General features: G+C 28.6%; 1 protein-coding gene across 4 annotated transcripts in view; it reads left to right on the top strand.

The window, feature by feature from the left end:
* Positions 1-19134, top strand: part of LOC107441878 (mediator of RNA polymerase II transcription subunit 6) — a 28877-nt gene extending 9743 nt beyond the window's left edge. For 2 of the 4 annotated variants that reach the window (XM_043048372.3, XM_043048371.3), the window contains exons 3-10: positions 4572-4731; positions 4813-4904; positions 6008-6090; positions 7118-7157; positions 8426-8494; positions 13720-13851; positions 17359-17666; positions 18920-19134. In XM_043048372.3, coding sequence (XP_042904306.1) covers positions 4572-4731; positions 4813-4904; positions 6008-6090; positions 7118-7157; positions 8426-8494; positions 13720-13851; positions 17359-17666 — 884 coding nt within the window. In that variant the 3' untranslated portion in view covers positions 18920-19134. Of the gene's footprint in view, positions 1-4571; positions 4732-4812; positions 4905-6007; positions 6091-7117; positions 7158-8425; positions 8495-13719; positions 13852-17358; positions 17800-18438; positions 18670-18919 lie in introns of those variants that run through there. The other 2 variants (XM_043048373.3, XM_087164323.1) reach the window with 2 other exon arrangements.
* Positions 19135-25212: the final 6078 nt, after the last annotated feature.

The raw sequence follows: 25212 nt of genomic DNA, 5'->3' as shown, positions 1-25212 counted from the left end.
TTTATAAACGGGATGAAAATATACTTGAGGGTGCCCCTTGGCGAAATTAGCGACTTATGTTTGGCGCTATTCCTGTTTGCGCGGAACACCGTGGTAACAGGAATAGCGGCCAAAACATAATGATATTTCAATAAAACATTGGAAAATTTCAACAAAACATCGGCCAAAACTTGCAATCAACACAATATAAGCAAAATTAATAAACCCAATAAAAAGGGTTTTGAATTGAAGCAAAAATTTATGGAGTAAGCGCAAAAAGAAAAGGAAAAAAAAAAAAAAACTCTTCTTCATTAAGCTTGAATATTCTCAGAGTCAGCACAGAATTATCTAATAACAGTTAGATACTATCTAAATTTATATATGTTTAAATAGAATCTGTTTACTTCCATCGCCACATAAATTCGACGAAATACGAATCGAAAATGGCGTCTGCAATACTGGACTAGCGGTGACATTTTTTTCCTTTTTTATGACTGCCCACATACCTTCGATCTTATTGACCAGATTCAAAAGTAACCTTATCAGTCGGTATCCAACGTAGAACTAACGGACCTCTGAAATTACATATACCGTTGAACGTTTAAAAATAACGCTAAAATCTAAACCAATCAGAATCACGATTGAGTTTCAACATCGCCCAGCTTGGCGATCACAACTTGGCGAGAATCAAGGGGCACCCTCTAATACAGTCTACCCATAAACGGGAAAACACAAAGTGGGAAACGTAACGGGAAAAAGATGAATCGAGGTTCGATTATATATACTTTTATCAATATAGGCTTATTCCATGTCAACTTGCTCAATATCAGTGGCCATTAATTCACAGATTTTTATGAATATTTTTTGTTTCAAAGCCCATGTTCTAAAATTAAGTTTCTTTTAATGTTTTCGGACAAAAAGTACGAAGAAAATAAGCTTACAAGAAAATCTTTTAATATTTGATTTAATTTAATAAATTGACGAAAATATGGAAGGTGGCTCATACGTTTTTAATGCTTAGTACATTTTTTTGTTGGGAGCCGTTATTTTTAAAATACAGGAAATATGCATCGAAGTATTTCGAAATAAGTAGTTTTTTTTAAAAAGAAATTTCAAGAGTTTGTTCACAGTACAAGCACAAATTTTACAACGTAATTTTTTTTCCCGCTTAATATTAAACATAATACTTTTCAACATGACATAAACCAAGAGGTTTTTTTTTTGTTTTTGATCATTAATTTAAAAAAAAAATAGGTTTTCCGCTAAAATATTCTATATCCACTAAAATATTCCTCTTTTTTTCTCATGGTACAATTACAAAGTTCAATGACTAACTTTTTTTTTCTAACAAAATGTGTGTTAAATATTATACTTTTCAATGCGAGAAAAATCCAATATTTTTTGTTTTTGTTCATTAATAAATCGATTTAAGGCCAAAATATTTCTAGATTTTTTATGGCACAATAGCAAAAATTCCTTGACATAAATTTTTTTTCTTCACATAATGTAACAGTTGGGCTGAAAAGTTCGTAGGCTGACACATAGATGGGGCTACTATTATTAAAAACATATGATTTTCAGTTAGTTCTAACCTTCGAAAAACACGTGCAAAAATTTGACAGCTGTCGGACTAACAGTTTGTGGTTTTAACTAACAGTTTCTAACTGTGGTTTTAACTAACAGTCGGACTAACAGTTTGTGGTTCAACTTTTGTTAGTTTAAAAACAATGGATAAAAAGGAATTTCGCGTGTTTATAAAGCATTGCTTTCTAGCGAAAAGAAATACTCTTGAAGCCAAGGCTTGACTTGAGAAACATTATTCGAACTCTGTACCAGGAAAATCAACCATTGAGAAGTGGTTTGCTAAGTTTAAACGAGGCGAAATGAACACCGACGAAGATGCGCACCGTGGACGCCCCAAAGAGGCTGTTAGCGACGAAAATATCAAAAAAGTCCACAAAATAATTTTAGATTACCGTAAAGTGAAATTGATCAAAATATCTGAGACTCTAAAGATATCAAAGGAAAGTGTTAGACATATCGTGTATGAATAGCGTTATTGGAGCGTTTGAACAACGAAATCGCAGAAAAACGGCCCCATTTGAAGAAGAAGAAAGTGTTGTTTCATCAAGACAATGCACCGTGTCACAAGTTAATGAAAACGATGGCAAAATTATATAAATTGCATTATATTATTTTGCCATCGTAAATATTCTGTGAATTGATACACGAACATAAACAAGTCTAAACCGGTTTCAGCCGCGTAAAAACAATAAAGCTGTAATAGTATCACCTGATAATTAAGATTTTACATAGATTCTTATAATGCGTCGAATAATTTGGCCAGGACTGTATATATGATATGGTACTCTCCTCTTAAACATTAGTTGTAAGATCATTAACTTAATATGCTGAAATGGTAGCAGCAAAACTAAGAAAATAAAATGTATTTTATTACTTTTACATTCATCACAAAATTTAATTTCCTTAACTCCAAATATCAAGTTTCAAAGTTGAAGATAACTTAATTACGATACTGATGCTTTCGGTTCTCGTATTTTTTAAATGACTGCACGAACCGTTTTAAAAATATTAAAATGTGGATGTTTCACGATATGTTGAAGTTCTACGTGCATAGAATTCTTAGCAAAGTAACAGTATAATTTACAGTGTCTTCAGAAAAATATGAAGATGGAAAAAGTGGACATGTTTCAAATGCTCAAAAATAGACACCCATTCTCAAAACTTGCAAAGCGGGAATGCCTTCTGACGTGAATTTTTGAACGCTCAAAACATGTCTACTTTAATTATCAACGTCATATTTATTGAAGTCAACGAGTTATCTTTTCGCTTCAGTTTATTAGGACTATTTTTTTTGTATTGAAGTAGTAAATTACTTCACGCGATATTAAAATAAGTTTTACGAAAGATAATAGCATAGGCTCTGAGATTGAAAAAATAGTTACGAGTCACAACTTTCTAATATATATAAATATATAGATAGATAGATAAAATTTAGGGTATGCTTTTCAGGGTATATTTTACTTTGATTAGAACTTAAACTCTTTTTAAATTTTCCCCTAATTCTAGGTTCGAGGAAAGTAGTAATATTTTTCAATATTTGTAATTTTTGTAATAATTGTAGGGTAAACCAACCAGTGAAGGAACACTACCCAGTGAAGGAACATTTCATATATATCAATTAAAAATAAGAATTTGAAAGTTTTTCTTTAGATTGATTGGTAACAATAGCTTACTGCCAAACAATAGGAAGTCATCTAGCAATGTTTTGGATTACCTGGTCACATAGACTTCTCTGGAAGATTTTTTAAATTTGTTATCTCTGCCACACTTTGTTTCTTTGAAAAAGTTATAAGGAGAGTGTTTATATTTATATGTTTGAAGTAGAATTACTTGCAAGTAATAGTTTTATTTTTCACACTGTGAAAATAAGAATTCAAAATATAGTTATTGAAGTTACGTTTTTTTTTTTTAAGCATCATAGCATAATCAAGTACTAAGATAAGGGGGTGTTTATTCACTGGATCACCAAACAATGAAAAACCAGTGAAGGAACAAGTGTTCCTTTACTGGTTTTTTTTTTCTAAGTTAATGAAAATAAAGGAAAAACTTTAATTTTCTTGTGCCTTTAGCGATGTTTTGCACCAAAAGTATGTTAAAAATACAAAAAAAAAAAAAAAAAAAAAAAAAAACTTCTAACCTATGAAGGAACAGGCATGTTCCTTTACTGGGCATAGATTTCCCAGTGAATGAACAGTATGTGTTAATATGTTGACACTTTACTTTTCAATTCATGATTACAAAACATTTAAGCAAGTTAACAAAACAAGTTAACATTTTCCACGTATTTGTATGTTATAATTTCAAGAATAGGCTTCTTTTTAGATATTTATATGGCATATAAATTCATAAAGAGCATTAAAAAATAACCAAATTTAAGTGTTCCTTCACTGGGAAATTTTGTGTTCCTTCACTGGCAAGAGCTGTTCCTTCACTTGGTCTTCTTACTACTTGTTATTTGAACCTCCAAAACTTTAAAATAATATTATGTAGGTTCTCTACAATTTTTTTACATAATTTGCAATTAGTAGCAAATATGTTGTCACTGTCATTTAACTAAAATTACGAATTTTGAAATTAATATGATTTTTTAAAAGGCAAGCGAAGCTTAAGTGTTCCTTCACTGGTTAGTTTACCCTAGTATTAAATAAATAATCCCAAGAATACCTGATTCAAAACTTCATTCGATTCAAAAATACATTTATATATTACATATTTGATATCTATTTTTGAAGCAAATGAAGTTTTTAATCAGGACAATGAAGTGTTAGTTCATCATTATAAATATCAGTACAAATTTTTCTGGCTCATTTCTATTTTTAATTTTTAAGATTTAAATTTAATCTAACACAAGTTTTGGCCAATCTTTTTGTCACCTGCAAAATTTTTTTCAACTCTGCTTCTGCAGCCTTAAATTTATTATGCTTAATTTTTAATCCTTCTATGAGTATTATGATGACTGTTCATACTAATCAGTGTTCCCTGTCAATAATAATATGGATTACTTTCAGAAAATCCCTTAAGTATTTCCTGGCACGATAGCTCTTGGATTCCAGTCCTTAATACTGCAAATGTTATGGAATATTTTTCAGAGAGAACAAATCCCTTCTACGATCGTACCTGTAACAATGAGAACTTAAAAATGCAAAGGCTAGGGCCGGAGCATTTAGGGTAATGATTCTCTTTTACTTTTGATATATTGCACTTTTTTTAATTACTTGTTCCTAATTAAGATTTTTTTTTTATTGTTAGAAATATGATTGGATTGGAATATTGTTTACTACATGTACAAGAACCAATTTTATATGTCATTAGGAAGCAACATCGGCATTCTCCGAATCAAGGTAAGTTTTCAGGAATTTTTTTAAAAATGAAATTAGAAAATTGTAGGGCTTAGAGCAATATATTAATCCGCACATTTTTCCATGTTTTTTTTAGTGAAAAACACCACAATAATTAATGCTACACAATAAAATGTTTTTATGTATAGTGTTGCTGTCTCCTACAAATTTTTGAAGCAAATGCTTATCTGGGCAAAATACTTTGAAACAGTTTATTTTAAAAATGTTACCCTTCAAGAAAGTCTGACTTGTTGCTATACTGTCCTAACAACTTCAATTTAATAGTTATGTTGGCTAATTTTGTTGTTTGCAATTTGTATTGATAATGTTTGCTTCCAGAACTATGTTTTAACTAAACGTTTTAATAAATTTTTAATGCTTTATAATAAATACTTGTAACTTCTTTACTTAATTTTTAAATTTATGTCATGCAATGTAACTTTAAAATACCTTTTAAAAAATTACAATCGATGTAAATACTTTGAAAATTTTGTCACGAAACTGGTAATACATTCTGTGAGATCATGACCGAAGTTTTTTGGAATACTATTTAAACAGTCACATCTTCAACATTCTTTTACATATGTGCATAGCTACCGACTTTGCTGAAGTTTTCTGCATTTATCATCTCATTTTATGACTTTCTGCTCTGAAATTGAAACCTGCATTTTGAAATAGTACCTTGAAATTTTGTACCTTTTTAAAACTACTTATGTATGCGAATATGGGTTCTTGTGCCTTTCTCAGCTAGTGACATCTTGAATTTATGCTGTGCTTCAGCCTCATTGATGATGTCTGTCATTAATTTTTGAAAAATATAAAACATTAAGCATCTGATAAAAAGGATTTTTTTTCTTTCTGTTTCGAATTTATACGAGCTGATTGTGTTAAAACACTGCTTTCCACACGAGGAATATTATATTCCAATAGCTGTAGTTTTTTTTTTCTAATAAGGAATAAAAATTTAAAATTTGTAAAATCTCTACATTTTAAGTAATTTCTTCGCCAATTTTGTAATGAATTTTAAAAATGTATCTGTTTATATCTTCACTGTTATCACTTTACTGCACAATGTAACTAATGTAAGTTTTTTTGTCTTCTTTTAGTTACACCCATTTCTGACTATTATATATTAGCCGGAGTTGTATATCAGGCACCAGATTTAGCTTCTGTTATTGGATCACGAATGGTATTTAAAATTTATTTTTATATTATGATTTATTTTTACATGCATAAAAGACTTTTTGTTACAGACTATTATTCAAATGATAAAGAGTACCTCAAGCCTTTACTCTTGAAGTAATAGTCTTATATTAAGATGGTCTTGATTTATGTTAAAATCTTTAAACTTTGTTGCTTGAAATTTTAATTGATTGTGCGAAAGAACAATATACTTTTAATTAAGATTTGTTATCTTTCATTTAAGATCATATTTATGAATTTGGACTTCAATACAATTTGCTTCTTTGTTTTTTTATCTCAAAAGGTTAACGATAGTTAGATCATTGTAATTTATTTATTCACTGTATACAATATTATGCGACAGTCTAGTCTTTCACATGATGCGACAGGACCCTAGTCTTTCACAGAATTTTATCCTAAGCCATCCTGTTTATTTCCAAGAATTTCTAATTTATTATTTTTATAGTTTTAAATTCGTTTTCTAAGCAGTCAGACCACCTAAATCTTGATCTTCCTCCTTTTCTAGTATTGATTGGTTTACATGTAACAAAAACTTTTAAAAACTAAATTGTTATTTTATTTTTCTGGAATTTTATTGATTTCTTTCATGTTCTAGTGCTAAGTTATATATCACGGTTTTTAATTTATTGTAGTTCTCTAGCCTTTTGTTGCAATTTTCATAGTGAAACTAATTAAAAGTAAACTTTTAATAAATTAGTCTGAAGGATTATTTTTATAAAAATTGTGATTGTAAGAAAATGCTTTTCTGTTACTTTTCTGAATTACAAAAACTAAATTTTAAATTTCTTAAAAGTTCTAATGTCACTTTAAAAAGATTGAAATGAAGTTTTTTAAAATGTATCTTTAGTTATTTTTTGATTGCAGACAAATTTTAGTTTTTTAACTCTAGTGTTTTTTACTCTTTTTAAAATTTAAATCTCGAACTTATTTTCTATGATATAAGTTTTAGTCTATTTATTTTTTATTCTGTGTTTTAAAACATGGATATCTTAAAATTTTATTAATCTTTTCAGCTGACAATGGTTCATCATCTGCAGTCAGCATTTGATGAAGGTAAATTTTTTGTTGATTGTAAACTTTAAACAATATATATATTGTATATTGAGCCGGCCAGGTGGCCGAGCGGTTAGCACGCCTGACTGTGAAACCAATGACTGCGGGTTCAAATCCCGCTCTGGGCATGGATGTTTCTCTCTCTTGTGTTGTCCTCTGTTGTGTGTGAATGTGGCCCACCCTATGAACGGGTTTGTGGTACACAGGTAGTGTGATGAGGGCAATGTTACTCGCCTTCGTGACTTAGGTTCATAGGTGCCCACTGGGTAAAGCGAAATGAGTAACACCTCTGGCATCTTCTAAGGTGAATCAAATAAAGTTCAGTGTCTGCCATTCGAAAAATATATATATATATTATATATTGAGCCTTTTACTGTGTTAATTACTGAAAATCCATTATGTATGCAAAAATATTTATGAGAAATTTAATATTTTTTTACTGAATAATAGATGTAATTGTTAGCCCACTAGTAGTTGTGCTTGACAAATGAATAATAGTTAAGCTATTGATTTTTTAACTGAGTAATATTTTTTATTGTTATAGTAAATATTCCATATTTCGTACAATTTATTTCACTTGAGCCGCAATGGCTCAGGGGATAGAGCATTTGCCTTCCAATGAGGTGAACCGGGTCCGAATACAACAATGGCTGGCCGATACGAATCCGCATCCGACTTGCACCGATCACAATGCCGACGTGAAATATCCTCAGTGGTAGACGGATCGGGGTTAGAGTCCCTTTGCCGTGAAGCTAACCGTGGAAGGCTCTCGTGGTTTTCCTCTTCATATAACTCGAATGCGGGTTAGTTCCATCAAAAAATCCTCCACAAAGGTAAAATTTGTCCCAGTACTTGATCCAGGAGTTCCCTTGTCTTCTTGAATGGGTTCAACATTACAATGCTACGGAGTTTAACAATAGTAGTCGTAAACCCTAAAATTGGGTCAGCTGTTCAACGATGGTTATAAAATATATTTCACTTAAAAAAAAAAATTATTCATGAGTTTTTTGTTACTTCTCAAATTTTATCTTTTAAATACTTTTATGTAAAGTTGTTTAGTTTACTTTAATATATAATCAATCTATTTATATTTTCTGTTGTTTGATATAAATTAGAATTAGTAGATTCTTTTTAAGTATACATATTTTTCTGTTGTTATTTTAATAATTTTGAAAGGTCTTTATATTAACTGTTAGTACTTTAAGATTGTAAAATTTTAATGTTTTCTGTGTAATTGCTGTTTTTAATGCCTTCTGTTTAATATCTAGCTTCCTCATATTCTCAATATCACCCATCAAAAGGGTACTGGTGGGAGTTCAAGGATAATGAAAAGACAGGTATTTATACCTATTATTTTAGATCTGTTACCTTTCCAAATAGTTCGACAGATTAAATTTTTGAAATGGTGTGAGAAATTTAAATCAAGATTGTAAAGGTGTTATTTTTTAACTGTAATTATTTATTTATTTATTTTTTTTCCTCAATAGTTTAAGTTTACCTTCCTAAAAATTACAAATCAAGTACTTATACATTTTATTGTTTTTATCTAGTAAGCAAAAAACGATCAAATTATTTTTTTAAAGAAATCATCAGTTTAAAGAAATTGAAAGGCATTTTAATACAGGATTGTTTTACGTTTATGTCGTTTTACAAAGTTTTAACTTTTTAGGGTTTTTCAGAATGCTAATTAATAAAAAAGGGAAAATGTACTGTAGTTTTTTTTAATCATTATTTATATAGTTGCAAAAAGTAATTATTGGGAAGGATAAAGACGTAATTTTAAAACATGAGCTTCGAAACCAAATTTTAAATTAATGTTGTAAATATGTTTCTGCATCTTAAAATATCCACAGTATTGAAAGGAAATCATACTAATGAAGCTTGGAAAAGCTCTTGAAAGATAAATTATAATTGCCTTTTCTTTGTGTGATTTTTTTCTCTCATAAATGAGTAAGTTATAAAAATTGAATAAAAATATTTGTCAATATGCAGTTAAAATATAAGGTATCGTGATTTTTTTTTCTTTAATTTTAAATTTTTTTTTTCAAAAAAAGAGATCTGTTAAATTAATTATGTGATTTTTTTTTATAATTTTAGTTTATTTTCAAGAGCTAATTTTTTTTTCTTCTGTTTTCATTCAATTTTAATCATGTATTTGTTTATATTATGAATTACTACAAAACAATTTTTAATGTGATAATATACTTTGAAATGCATTTTAATTTGATTTTATTTCTTTGTAATCTTTCAATTATATTTATAAAATTTAACTATGTTATAAACTAATTTTCTTATAGCTGTAAATAATGTGAAATTAAATTAATTGAATTTTTAAAAAAACGTTGAACTCTTTAAGTTGCAAGTTTATTGTATTCTATGTCTTTCAACTCAAAATCTCATTGTTATAAATTTTAATTGTTATTTAAATGCGTAAAGAATTTGAATGCGTAAAGAATCTGTTTGACAAATTTAAATAGAAACTTTTTTTTTTTTTTTTTTAGTTTGATATAAAATATTTTTTGTTCTCATACCCATAAGTACAAAATAATCTTTGTAGTTTTATTTTATTAATTGTTAATCAAACATATTACATTAATCTGAGAGAATGATATTGAATAGCATATGTTTGATATGCTATTAGCTATATTCTAATGTTGATTATTTTGCTTATTAATTATGCAGACCAAAATAATCAGAATTTATCAACAAAAAAATTTACTGCTTTTAAATTTTTAGAATAGTAAAATATTAATACAAAATTTAGTTTTCCATTTTAATAAAACATTCAATTCTCTATTGAGCATATTAATATGTTGTAGCATATTTAATTGTCTCTCTCTTTTTTTAATTTGATATAAAGGTCATAACTAATAAGGTCATAATAAAAGGATATAAACAAAGATTTCCCAGCTAGATTTGGAGACTAAAATTTGAACAAAAGTGATTGGTTATTTTAATCTTTTCTACCAACTATTTCTTTTTTTTAAAGAATTTTTAGAACTCTTTAAGAATATTATGGAAAAGTCAAACTTCATCAGTTAAATTTTGAAATTTTATAAAGGTGACTTAAATGGCCATTCTCTTATTTAGTAGTTCAGTTTGGTTAAACTGCAGTAACAAATCTTAGATGAAGATTTGTTTTAAAATTTCCCTTTAATTTCTTTGTACTCTTTATTTAAAATCATTTATCTTAATAATAATTTAATAATCAAAAAATTTGAAAAATGGTGATCAAAGAAATCTATTAATTACTTTTTAATTAAAAATTATTAAAACCCTTCTTTAATTAAGTATATGGAGTTCTGTTAATGAATGTAACCAATTTTACAGATTAGAATATTTAAGAAGTACACTGTTTTTAGAATGTGTTTATTTTTCTTTTAAAACAAAACGCTTTTTGTAATATGAACCTGCAGAAAATTCAAACCTTGATATTGAAAAGCCGGCATCCGTTTTTTAAAATCTACATAATGGCATATTTTAAAATATTGAATGTTTTACTAAGTATTCTTATGAATTTAATTGTAAAAGCATCTTTGTTGAAATTTATGTAATAATCTTTTGAGTATTAGCCCCATTTTTTAGCGCACTTTAGATGCTGGCTTTCCTGTATTAAAAAAGCAGTTTTCCTTTTTATTCAATGGGAAAGTAATGCATCGCAATGAACTTTCATTTCAATTTTTTCCAGGTGCTTGGAGGTTAATATAGTTGTTAATAGATGGCTTTTATAATATTTTATTGAAGTTTTAGAATATGCATATTTTTTGTTCAAATAATTGAATGTAAACCCTGTTGTGAACAGAGTTTTTAAAACAAAGAATCCTTTACAGTGTAACGTCCCATATCCGGACGTCCCTTTCCCGGAAGGATCGATTTCCCGGAGACTTTTTAACAATCAAAATAAACAAACATCTCTCCATCTTCCCCTTTGCTTTAAAAAAAAAAAAAATGTCTTTTGACACATTTTCTCTTTTTCTAGCTTGCACTGAACCTCTGATTTATGCATCGAACCCATAAATCACCAGAAATGGGAAGTGAAGATCTACCAAGACCATTGAGTGACCGTTAGTGACGCTCCTCCCTTGGAATGTAGGAAAAAGAGGGAGATTTGTTTTTAAAAAAAATTCCACTGAGTCCCCTCCCCCCCCTCCTTTCCCATGCAGGTGGCTAGTAAAAGAGGCATTTCCTGGAACCTTTTTATTGAAAGAAGAAGTACTGTGGAGAAGGATAAACAGGGCAAGCGTTAAGGTGGAGGGGGAGTTAAAATGGAAAATTTGAATAGGTCTAAAAGGATACACATGCTTGAGAAACAAAACATTCGTTCTTCCCCATACCATGTAATATTTAGGAGGCGGGGGGGAAAAGGGGGTAACATTCTTTCTTTAGCAGATTCTTTCAGTCATTGAAGAAAAAATAAAGAGAACCCGATCAGCTGCCCCATCTTTATGCTTGATTGATAGCCAATGATTGGAGAGAAAACAATAATTTGTTACTTCCCCACCCTCAACTCAAATGATCTCCTCTTTACATTTATTTTCTTTCACAAATAAGGAGGAAATGAATTTTTCTCCTCCACCTACCCACCTTAATGAATGACGGGAATTTCCCTTTCTTGCTTGAATTATTCTAGTTAAAAATGGCGGATTATTATTTTCATATGGCAATTTTTTTTCGTTTTCTATATTTTAAGCAATAATATTTTTCTTCTAATATTTCATATTCTATTGATTAGATATTCTAATGCTAAAACATTATTCCCCTTAAAAATAATGTTTATTTATTTTTTGCTTCTTAGATTTAGATCATTTTAAGCTTCGTTCCAGAATGGCATAAATTTTCGCTTCCTGCTTGAATCGTTCTAGTTCAAAATGGCAGATTAATATTTTCATAACTGTTAAATTTTTTTCGTTTTCCATATTTTCAGCAATAATATTTTTTTTCTAATATTTTATATTTGATTGATTAGATATTCTAATGGTAAAACATTATTCCCCTTAAAAATAATGTTTATTTATTTTTTGCTTCTTAGATTCAGATCATTTATTAAATCATTTTAAGCTTTGTTTACCTTGGGGGTCTATTATACGGAAAAATCTATTATACGGACTTCTGGAAGTCCCACCGATTCCGGATACGCGACTTTACACTGTATATAATTTTTTTTTTAAATTGTCCAATATTTTATTTTTCAGCTGCAATTTTTTTGTGTCTTTCCTTTTTAAATCTATAATTTTACTTTAGATTATTTAAGGTTGTGATTGGTCTTCTTTTTCTTTTCTTTTTATACAACATAGTCTGGAATTTTTACTCACATGTAAGCAAGAAAGTCTGTGCGATACAATTGTAAGATAATTTAATTATGTATACAGTTAAGAAGAAAATCAGATTGAAAACAGTATTTAAATAAAATGAAAATCCATCCAACTATTTTTTATGAACATAATAAATAGTTAATATTTGTACAAAATCACCACCAACAAAAAAAGTTGGTTTCAAGACTAGCATTTGTGTGAATTGTATTAAGTATGAATTTTTCTTACTGTAATATTAACAACTAGGAGGCTCCGCCCCCTGCTCGCTAACGCTCGCCAACCCCCGAGAATTGCTACGCAATCCTATGTGGTTCACGCCGTGAACCATGGCTCGCTGCGCTCGCTCGCCAATGAACACATTGTTCTAGCACAAAGAAATATATTATCATCAAAGACATAGTATTTTATCATCAAAGACATTGTATTGTACTTATGTAGAAGAATTCTACCAATGTTCTTATTGGCTTTTAAAAAAGTATATTAGCTATTTAGATTGTACATGGTGAAAAAATCAAAACATTAGCTAAATAAGAAACATATTAGCAAAATAAATTATCAAATATTGCTTCACTAATATTCTGCATTTTAAAGTGTGAAAATTCAATGCATAAATAAACGCGAAATATATAAAAAAATTCAATGCATTCAATACAAACAAACGTTTTTTAGACGTTAAGGTAGCTCCCAGTAGAAAAATATCAATTCAACAACGGCCTTTTAAAGCATTCTCACTTCAATTAATTAATTAATTCCTAATTGAGTTTAAATTAAATATAGTCATGTTTTTAGTGCATGAATCTGAATTGAACAACCTGATAATGCTCACTCTGGTTATTGTTATCTGGTTACTCACTACGTGCTCTTGCGCGCCGAATCCAATCAATTAAAAATGAAAACTGTTGCCAGCGCGAGAAAAGAAATATCATTGGTTTCATTGATACATACATACGTACGTATTAGCGTTTTATATAATATAGATATTGAAGTCATTCTATTTTTTTTACTTTATAAAAATTTTGACTGAATAACTGCTATAAAATGATCATGAATTGTTTTCCTTTTATTTCATTCTAATTTAAATGCTGATTGCATAATGATTGCTGTTTATAATTAATTTTGACTTTTTTTTAATATTTCTCTTATTAAAGAAGTTTTCTTTTTTTTTTAATTGTTGATCTTAATCTGTACCAGTGTATATTACTTTTTGCTAAATCAAAAAATTTATTTTAATATTTTTTTTATATACATAGAAAAGACAAAAGTAAAAGAAGAAACCGGTTCAGCCTTCCAACGCCGCAGAGTAGATGTACTTCTCATGGAACTAGCTAAAAAGTTTCCGCCTAAAATGACCTCTCCACCACAATTAGAAAAACAAACTACTGGTCTGTATATCTTTATTTAAACTGCACAAATTACATCTTGAGTGAAAATTGAAATTGCTGAATAATTATATGTTTATTTCAATACAGTTTTAGAAAAGTCTTATTCACTTGTAATTTACTTTTGTTTGAATTAAGTATTTTATTAGATGTTTGTTATTCAAAAAAGTAGAAATGTGTTTAAAAAATTAGTTTATACAAAATGAAAATTCATCTATTATTTGTGGTATATTTATTATAGATAATTATTATTGAATCTAATTACACTTAACCCTTTTGCAACGTCTTTTTTTTTTTTTTTTTTTTACAGCAGAACATGTTTGGTGGCTTAAACTATGAGTAGGGCACACTAGAATGCTAAAACTAAGATGTTATATTTTTAGGAAGATTTTAAACACTGATTTAGGACCGGGTCATATATGTCCCATCAGTCCTGAAAACTGGGACATATGTGTCCCAGTAGTCTTCAATGAGTAATTTTGTGAAGAAAACCAATGATCACATAGGACTGTTGGGATCATGTGTTCCCTCTATTCAAGACGAGAGGGACACATATGTCCCAATAATAAAAACGGAAGTAAAACTTTGCAACTTATCTGTTTATTAGAGGTAATCAGCTTCGTGAGTAATTTCTCTGGCCTTAGATTTATAGATCAATCAAAATTTAATCGCAAATATGCGGTATTTTCCAAAACGAAACTATTTACGTTCGTACCGTATGGAATGAGTTGCTACAACACTTCAAAAACGCAAGAATTGCATTATGTACGGTAGTGCCATCTATGTTATGTGAATGAAAATACCTTGAAAAACATTGGCAAGACTGGTGAGAAAGTCTCCCATTAGACAGAAAAGTGTTTCTGTCCCAAAAGATTTTTTTGAAATTTGCTTGGAACGTATGTGTCCCATTAGGCGCGAAAGGGTTAAAGGATTGCAATATTTCATTAATAATTTTCTTATTAAGTGTTGTACAATCACAGAACTATATAAAGAGTTTCCAATCTATTGCTAGAGCATGCAAGAAGATGACATGCATAAAGCGCAGAAAATTGCGAAATGAATGCAGTTGAAATAAAACAAAAATATCTTTAGAACTGTAAATGTAATTATTAGCATTGCTAGGAGATATAATTAGAAATTAACAAAAATATAAATAATTTAAACTAAAGTAGGAAACATAGAGTCTCAACTCTTCATATTCACAAGATGAACTAATTGTTAGCTTATAGTGATGCTACAGGGCTGTGCTGAGAGGTCAGTGGAAGAAAAAAAACTTTGAAAAAGCATTAAAGTGGTTAAATACTCATAGTGTAAACTCAGCGAAAGCATCTTTTCTTTAATTTTATTTGACAATCTCAAGTTTGAGTGAATGCGATCTGCAAGCTACAGACTAACAAGTTTGTTGGTTGGTTAGTTCGATTTTTAGTACAACAGTTAAAAATTGCGGTATTGCTAAACACCTGCCAAGTTAGGTATTTTGCTATACCGTATTTCACAGCTGATAAAAAGAATGACAAAATGTAAAAATTGAAATTAATCAGTTCTGGTTTATCCTATCCAATTATTTATATAAGGTTAATTAAATCTAAGTGCTTTTCAAAAAACAAAGTTTATTAAATACAGTTATGCATTTTGCAAAACATAAATACAGTGTATTTGTAAAGTGGTGATCCTAACAATAAAGTGTTTTTAACTCTCTACAAAAAGAAATTAATGAGTTATTTTTACAACAATTTATTCATTCATTGCATACTTATAAATTAACCTTTAGATCGGTGATTCTGAAAGTGGTATATATTGACCCCCAGGGATCGGCGACAACCTGCAAGGGATCCGTGTCAAGTGAAAAAGAAATTGGGGGCCCATAAAATGAAAATTGGGGTCAACGATAGTGGATCAGATATGAGCAGGTCGTGACTTTTAATTTTGACATTTCCTGAATGGAATAATCAACATACACAGATAGTACCTATTTACTTACATTATACTACCTTATAATATAAAGACATATATCTATCTACATTCTACATAATTTATAAAAGTAGCTATGAAGTAAAAGTTTTATTAAAATTTTAAGTTATTAGGATTATTTTTTGATATGACACTGAATTATTATAAACTAGCAGTTGCCTACAACTCTCCCTCTGCCCTCATACATTTTTAATTTCTCTGTGCGTAAGGTTTTATTTTGTAACAAAAAAGTATTTTTCCGCCGTAAATTGTAGCCTAACCTGTGTAAACTCTTTAGCTAGCTAGACTTCAAACTTTATCTGCTCACAAGATCACAGAGATTTGCTGCATAGTTTTTACGTGAAAACGTAATAAACAGACCGATCATACACTTTTATGGTTTTGTATACAAACTTATTTCCGCAATTACCATATTAGTAGCGGAGTACGGGTTTTAAAGTGGAATTATTTTATTCTATTTCATATTACACGGATGATTGTGAGCCCAAGTCAAAATTCCGGAAAATTTCTTGAGTAAAAAAAAAAAGTTTAAATGGAAAAAAGTTTAAACAAGGTTTTTTCCTTTTACTCAATATTTCTTAGTTTACTTAAAATATATTTAAAATTTTTCACATACCTATACCATTTACAAGTACCTATGTCAACCTGGAGAAGTAATTGAAATTTACAAATATGTCTTTCTTTCTTGAGTTTATGATTATAATAACTAATTACTGATAAAAAAATGAATATTAATCTTGAATATAAGCTTATAAAGTATCTGGCACTCCCTTACAAATAAAATAAACTGTGTTTTAAAGTTCCACCTATGAAAATTTGATTTCCAGAAACTTTTGTAATCAATGATTTTTTTAAACGTCTGAACCTTCGATCTCCGGAAACTTCCAGATCACTGTTAGCAAAAAATCCGGAAATCCGGATTTTTTCCGGAGCACAATCAGCCCTGATATTAATTAAATTAGTTTGAATTTAATTAATAAATGTATAAAATTAACATATGTTTTTTTCACACTACAGTTAGAAATTTAAATCTTTCACAGTGAGTAGCACTATACCAGCTATCAAAAATACATTTGAAGTTGATGAATTTACAAAAAATCAATATCAGGAAAGCAGGGGGTCTATCCAAAACGGAAAAACATGGCAAGGGGTCTGCAAAACAAAAAAGTTCAGGAACCACTGCTCTAGATGAACAACACAAGCTTACAGAAGAATGCAAGTTACGCGAATAAATTTTTTCATACATTCAGGTAAAAAATATACATATTCTTGAAAAAACTATGTAATTTCATTTAATTTCTAAAAGAAATAAAAACGATTAAGCTATTTTTATTAATTTCTGCAATACTTCTGAAAAAATTAAATTTTAATGAAAAACACCTACCTAAGCATTTTTTAAATTTATTTATCAAGGATAGCCGACGGGAAAAAATGAATATTGAACTGAGGGTTTAAGTTATTCATGTCATATTCATTTTAATTTTTGTTGTAAAATCAAAAGTTGTTTTAAGATTTACTTTAAACATACTTAATTTTTAGAAGAGACTGCTGCAGCCGCTGCCAAGACTGACGTAAAAGTTGAAATCAAGACTGAAAAAGTTGATACACCTCCACCAGCTTCAACTACTGCAACTAGTGCTACAAACACTACAACTACTGTTACAAATACTGCAACTACTGTGGTTGTTAAAACAGAACCATCCTCAACAACGGTAACTCCCGCAACTGTTCCACCTCTCCCTCCACCACCTCCCCCTGCACCAGTTGCCACAATAGCACCTCCACCTTCTGCTGTACAGAGAACAGCTATGAAACCACCTCCTGATAAAAAACCACGATTAGCTTAAGTAACAATTATTTTAGAATTATTTATTTATTTGATTTGTAAACACCTCTTTAAGCTTTCTGATTAAGGGATTTAGTAAAATAACACGTTAAGTTACATGAATAGCAAATGTTTATGAAATAGCAAATGTTTAAAAGATTTCGTAATAACAGAATTATTAAATCAATGTAATATATTTACCATCTTTTTGTATTTGACAACAATCGGATCAAACTAATTTTTAATGTGATATTACGATATAAAAATTTGGAATTATGCATTTCAGTAATCATTTTCCAACATGCTCAATACCACCTTAAACCCCTTTTTCGATCTATTTTTTTTTTTTTTTGCAGTTATTTTAATTGTTTTTCTCATGGTTTTTAAAATTTTTGATATTATTATGACACACAAAATTCGAACTGCGCATTTAACTAATTATTTTTTGGATGCACTGAATTTGCGTTGATACCGTTTGTTAATCAATGCAATGTTTCGATTGTTTTATCTGCTATTATTGCTATGAAATTCTCATTGTTCCTTTTTTTTTAAAATCCCTATTGTTCATACATTATTATTACAACACAAAAAATTCAATATGTGCATTTATTGGTAATTTTCTGACATGACAATACACCTGTTTTTTTTCTCCCATAAACTTTTTCATTCGTTGCTGATATCCATGTGGTTTTTTCAAAATTTTCATAAGGTATTATTATGTTATCACTTATCATGAGTTTTACTTTTTTTTTTTGACAAGTTTTACTCTCATAATTTTATTATATATCTTTCAGATTTGATATGCATGTCATGACAAATCCCTTATTAATTTCTATATTAAAAAGCCAATATTTCTACAATGGCAACAGAAAATGCACTTTTTTACTGTAGAGATTTTGTAATTGTGTTTATGAGAAGTGTAACTGTAAATAATATTATTTATAGAGTTTTTATAACAAGCTTCTTAAATATAAAATTGTATTTGAGAGAAAATAAAAGCATTTTCATAAAGATTCAACAGAAAATAGTTTTATGTATCTAAAATGTGCACCTCTCATAATATTGTTAAAAAAAATTAGCTCTTATAATTAAGACACTCTCATGAAGCTATGCATACCAATTGTAATGAACTGGATACAACTACTTTGGAAAATCATTTTATTCATACTATCATAACATTTCAATTTAGCAGTTTAAATAATAAGATATTGCAATCAAGTTTTCATGTACATTGTTTATGTGTGCTGCATTAAAAAACAGCTTTTCATTTCGTAGAAACACCATAGCTGGAGGTCACTTAATAATTGATTTAAATTTCTCTACTGACTACCATCATCAGTGCATCTACATAGAACAAATAACTGCAGGATCAATAGAGTTGCAACTAGAATAGAGGAGGTGAGATAGCAAAAAGTTAAGTCATTCTATATGATAAAAATTAACCCTTTACATATCTGCCATTCTCACCTAATCTCTTTCTATGCATTACCTTACAATATAAAAGAGAAGCTTTCAGTTTTCACAATTTTTTAAATACTTAGAAGATTATGTTGTAACTTTAGAGGTTAATGCAATTTTTTTATACTTAGCAATAAAGTTTAAAACTTTCAGAGACCGACAATAAATTACGAAAACACTCTATGCCAGAAATTCAAGCTGTAAGCTTGTTATTTGCAATGACTGCATAAAATTTTGCTAATGCATTTATGAAATTTTTTATAAAAAGCTAATTTTTTTGTCTTACGTTTTTTTGCTATAACTTCAAAAATATTTATTAAAATGAAACAAAATTTTGGGAGCAATTAATTACAAATTATTGTTTTAAAATTTGTTAAAAACTATGCAAGATATTTAAAGTATTTCTGTACAGCGCATGCACGGAAAATTTTTTTAAAAATTTAAGAGTTTCAAGCAATTTTCTACGTAGTTTTTGTACTTCTATAAAAAAAGTTTTTTCTCAAATTTCATTTTATACCATATTAACAAATGATAAAGCTTACAATAATCATCCTGGACTGACTTCCACCTGTGACGGTATGAGAAAAGAAAATGTTCTTTTATGGGGGAATGATCCCCCACAATGCTGGTGTCATTCTTAATAAATTAGTTTAATTCTACAAAATGAAATTTGTGAAAAGCCTCTAATTATGAGCTTTCTTTTAAAACGTTCAAAAACTCTTTAAATTTATAAGATATTCAAATCCGGTTTTTTTTCCCATTAGTTTCCAAATACGACACACTACACAATTATAAAAAAGATTTTTTAACTTTTTTCTTTGCATGTGCAGTATAAAAGAACTACTTTAAATAGTCATATCTAGCACAATTCTTGATGAATTTTTTGTTATTTCTTCGGAATATTTCAAGTTATAGCAGGAAACTTAAGACAAAAAAAATTTGTTTGCCAATATCTCTATAAATATTTAAGCTAAGGATTATAAAATTTTATGCAGTTATTGCTTGATTTTTTATCATAGGGTGTTCAAAAATACTTGTCCCTTATTGCAACAGCATTGATCTTGCAGCATCTCTATTTTGTGTCACTGATCTAAGCTACACTCGTTCTTTAAATAATTTTGGCCAACAAGACATTTATTACTATTTATTTATCTTTATAAATGAATCAGCATTTTTTTGCCTTTAGTTAATCTCAAATTTTCTGCATGACATGAATTTAAATGAGATCTATGAGTTTTCAAACAGCTACAAAAAATCTTTATAAACTTTTTTCAGTTCTGATAAATTTAGTGATACACGCATTGCACATTACATAATACAAAAAAAAATCAATGATACAATATTCAATTAAACATTTTAAATGGTCCCTAAGGTGCATTGCGAAATGTTAGCCTCACTGAATTATTTTTCTAAATGACCTCAATTGAGACGATCAATTAAAAACCAATGATGGCGGACTGATTGAATACATGCAAATTTTATGTTACATGTGATTACATACAAGTGTGTTGGCCGTCTATAAAAATCCAAATTTGAATATCAGGTGTTGTGAAATGATGAACTCACTTAGAAAATCTTATATATGACAATCTGCTAACTTTTATGCTGAAAATATGTTTTGAGTAACTTCAAATTACTTTCTGGGTAGTAATAAAAATGTCACCTTTGAAAAAAAAAAGTGATTTCACTGTATTGTTCCAAGTCCTTCATATCGAAGATTTTTGGAATAAGGCTCATTTAGACACTTTACCGGCAATAAATTATACTTAAAAAGTGCAAAATTTGAGAACCAGTTTTAGCATTTCATACAGAAGCTTTCTATACTTAACCATGATATAATATAGTAAATGAGTTTTGCATGGCCAAATTAGAACAACATTTTTATAGAAACCATAACAAAGTATCCAGAATCAATTATTTAGAGAGACTTTCCACTACGTCCAAGCTATCTTATAAATCACAAACATTGTTTCATAACAGAATATTTACAATAGACATTTTTTACCCCAAAGAATACAAATGACATTACTTTTGAGACTACATAATATACAAAGAAATTATGAATATAACAGCCATAAAAATCACGTAATTCACTACAACATATATATACAATAAGCATGAAGTCAGAAACTGACTATTTAAATATTTTTCATTTTTATTTTACACTTTCAATTAACTACTGAAATAGGAACGATTTCATTATAATGTGCAAATGGTGAAATAAATACTAGATCAAAGTGGTTTTGATAGAATACAAATGTTTTTTGTTTTGTTTTTTAAAAAAAAACATTCACTCAAAATAATATTGCTTCATCAAATGATACAATGCATGAACTATATGTTTAATTGCAACATAATGATTTATGGCAGTGCTCCAATATTCACAAACAGAACAATTATAAAAATGTGCAAAACTTAAGAGTGTGTTGTATAAATACTCTTAACATTTTTCCATTCCTACTCTGCCGAAATGGCTCTCAAGAGCTGCCATAAGCCCCCCAAAAAATGCAGTGTTCAATTACACCATATTCCTTTTTTATTCAAGTCTGAATATATAAAGATTCTATAAGTGCCAAATTTTATATATATTTATATCGTGGAAATATATAATATGCTTAGCATTCAATTGCATTATTTATAATTGGAAATAAAAAAAGGATAGAATTTTATAAACCGTTAAACAATTCGAAGGTTAAAAAAATCAATTAGCACAAATTACTACTAAGCAACTAAACTTTACATTCCTTACATAATTAACAGAACATGCAACCTTTGAATAGGAAAAAAAAAAATCCAAAGCTTTAAGTACTAAAACATAATTCCTTAGGGAATAAAATAGGGAAAGTAAGTAAAAGTAATGGCAAATTAATTCAACCTTATTTCATTGCCTAATTATTGGCACATTCTGCTCCATAGCAGGAAATAAAAAATTTCTGCGAAGTATTTGCAAATCTGTAAGTGTAATGCTCAGAGAAACATTAATCTCGACCAACGGGAGCTGCCATTAACTGATGAATCTTTAGCCTTATCTCATAAACAATTTTCATAATGGAATGAGAGAAAAAATAGGCCTAATAGCCTAACAATATTTAGCTTGGAATATGCAAGAAAGGACCCAATTAATAGGAAAAAAAAGAACTTGAATTCTTTTTTAATGATTAAAAATAATTTTTCACAAAAAGAAGCCTTAACAGCCACTTTTTCTTGGGTCTCCAATATCTTTTTAATCCTTTATAACAAAAAGTATAAACGTGGATTTTCAAAACTGAAAAGTAAAGAATCACAGTTCTTGAATTTAGGAAGACTATCTCTTTTTAAATATCTACCAATTACAATTTTGATTTAAAATTCAACTATAATTGAATATTAAAGTTGATATGAGAATAACATTGAAATTTAAAAAAAAAAATACTAAAAAATTTGAATGTCTGGAAATGGTTACAAAATCAAAACTTGAAAAATTATAGGAAAGAACCAAAATATTCAGAAAATAACAGTGAACGTTAATTTAACACTTTTAAATAATATTTAAAAAAATAAAATTATGCAATCATACAAATACTCCTTTTTGAATTTTGTGCATAGCAATAAAATTACGTAATTTCAACTAACATAGTCACATTATATTGTGACTCTGTCACAGTGTAATGAATATACAAGTTGTAATTGAACATAGTTTTAAAAATAAAATTGTTTTAGCTGCCCTTTTAGACATATTTTGGCTACTAAATACATTGTGATGTTCACATAGAAGTAAAATATCATTATAAAAATAAAGTTATTGCATTATAATTTTTTGTCATACCTTCCAAATATATTTAAAAAAATATTTTGCAGTCAGTCACTCTAAAATTTTCCCCACTCATTGCATTTGTGTTTAAAAAAGCGATGACTCAATTTAATTTTTTTTTAAAGTAAAATTTTGTAAATTTCAATTATTATACTGAAGATTAAGCTAAAGAAAACTGAAATTCGAGCTCTTTCTCAAAGAAAAATTTAAATTCTGTGCATTTTAAAAATAACCAAACAAGTTACTTACACAAAAGTTACCTCCCATAATTCTTAAATTGGTAATATATATATATAAAAAATTATAAAGACCTTTTAAGTAATAATATAAAAATTACTGTAAGAAGCTAAAATATAAATACTTTATCATTTGTTTGCTGTTCAACAGCATGTAAAGATCCCCCATGACACCAGCTCTATTTTGGTTTTGGCTGCTGCATGGGAGTATCTATATTTTTTATATGCTCAGATTGCTCGCTACTGATATTATAGGATAATTAAATTTAAGAGAACTTTTTATTTTCAAGATACTAATGCAAAACTATATTTATTAATTTATCGATAGCCTAGTTATGAAGCCAGCAGTGCATACAGCAAAAAGCTTTTTATTAAGCTATCAGTCAGTAAGTGTAAAACAAGAAAAAAGCTTCAATATAATTATTGAAATGAACGTATTAAAAAAATATTAACATTTACTTCTTATAAATATACACAAATGAAAAGTTTAAAAGAAAAATATACTAAATTTAATAAATTCTTTAAATTAGTCAATTATGAAATGCAACTTAAAGAGTTTTAAGGTTTATACATATTAAAAAAATTGGCTTTGTTATGCTAATTAAAAATTACTTTTAAAAATAATCTCATCAAAATATAATGTATATACTTTTAAATGACTACATTTTCAACAGCATTCATTGAAAATTATTCTAATGTAAAATATTCTCTTGACCTGCAAGAGGACAAATCATAGAAAAAGTGTACCTTAACACAATTTAGTACCTCAACAAAAATAATTTGAGGCATTTCTATCCAAGAAACAAAACAATAATGCACACCAGTATTAATGCATAGTTATAAAAAAATCAATTATTCATTTAAGGAAAAATCATACAGGATTTATATATTTTATAAGTATTATAGGGTTACAAGAAAACGCTTGAACAAGGTTAAGACCAAACACCTCTATCACAAACTCATTATGCAATATGTTACTGTTCCTTGGTCATATAAATTAGAAGAATTAAGAATAGTGCAAACCACATGCTTTCTAGCACAAGAATGGCCACTTTATCACCAGATTTGGATGGGATGAATTTTTCCCTCAGAGATAAAGGGTTTGTGCTAATCTTAAGTCTTAGCTACCACTGAAAAAAAAAATTGTGCAAGAAATCAGACAACCCAAGAAAATATTGATTGCAACTCTGCATAGATAGATCTGCATAAGACCTATCCATAGAAGATCTGCTCTGCATAAGACCTATCCGAAAATTTGCAAACTTGTCACATTTTGAAACTGTTGTCCTGTATGCTTGCAAGTTTGGTTTTGATACAGTGAGTATTAAATTGTTATTTCTTGTAACCCAGTGAAAAAATTTTAAATCAATCAATAATTCAATTAAAGAAAAATTATATTTTATGATTTAATGTATTTAAAAAACTTTCTTCTCACTACCGTTGCACTAAAGAGGATATTTACTGAAATTGTGGATAAAATTCGAATTAAGACATTTTTGTTTATTACATCTAACACTATCATGAACACATATTATTGGTACAAGTCAAGTTATAGCAGTGTAAAATTTATACTATAACTTATACAGCAAATCAAACATTTTATCATACAAGTCTTTTGCCAGGAATACATGTATAAATAAAAATATAAGTTTTTTTTTTTTGTATGATTAAGCAAAACTACCTTTTAATTAAAGAAAAATTTTATTAGCTATACAGTCAGACTCTTATTGAAAGCCCTGATTTAACCAGTTAAGCACTAAGTTTAATTTTGAAATCGGCTAAATCAGAATGAAACAATGGCCATGTGACAAATTTTATGAAAAACAAAGGATTTCATTTAATAAAAAATTAATAATTTATTTCTACGAGGCGAAAATTACATATAGAGATAGGGATAGAAAGCTTTACAATCAAATGCTAGACTTATTCATTCACAATTCAAGAATCCTCGCAGTGTAGCTTTGTTTAGTGCCTCAGAGAACAAAGGGCCATATTGACCCAGCTAATTGTTTACACAATTTCTCCAAAGATCAAAGCTCCCGGTTAAGTAACGGCTTATATATGCAATTGGCTCTATGCTGCTT

This window comes from Parasteatoda tepidariorum, chromosome 5 (assembly GCF_982258835.1).
Source record: "Parasteatoda tepidariorum strain Cologne lab strain chromosome 5, Ptep-v5.0, whole genome shotgun sequence".
NCBI classification, from domain to species: Eukaryota; Metazoa; Arthropoda; class Arachnida; order Araneae; family Theridiidae; genus Parasteatoda; species Parasteatoda tepidariorum.
Note: the sequence above shows the minus strand (reverse complement) of the source record. Positions and strands in the feature narration are given on the sequence as shown.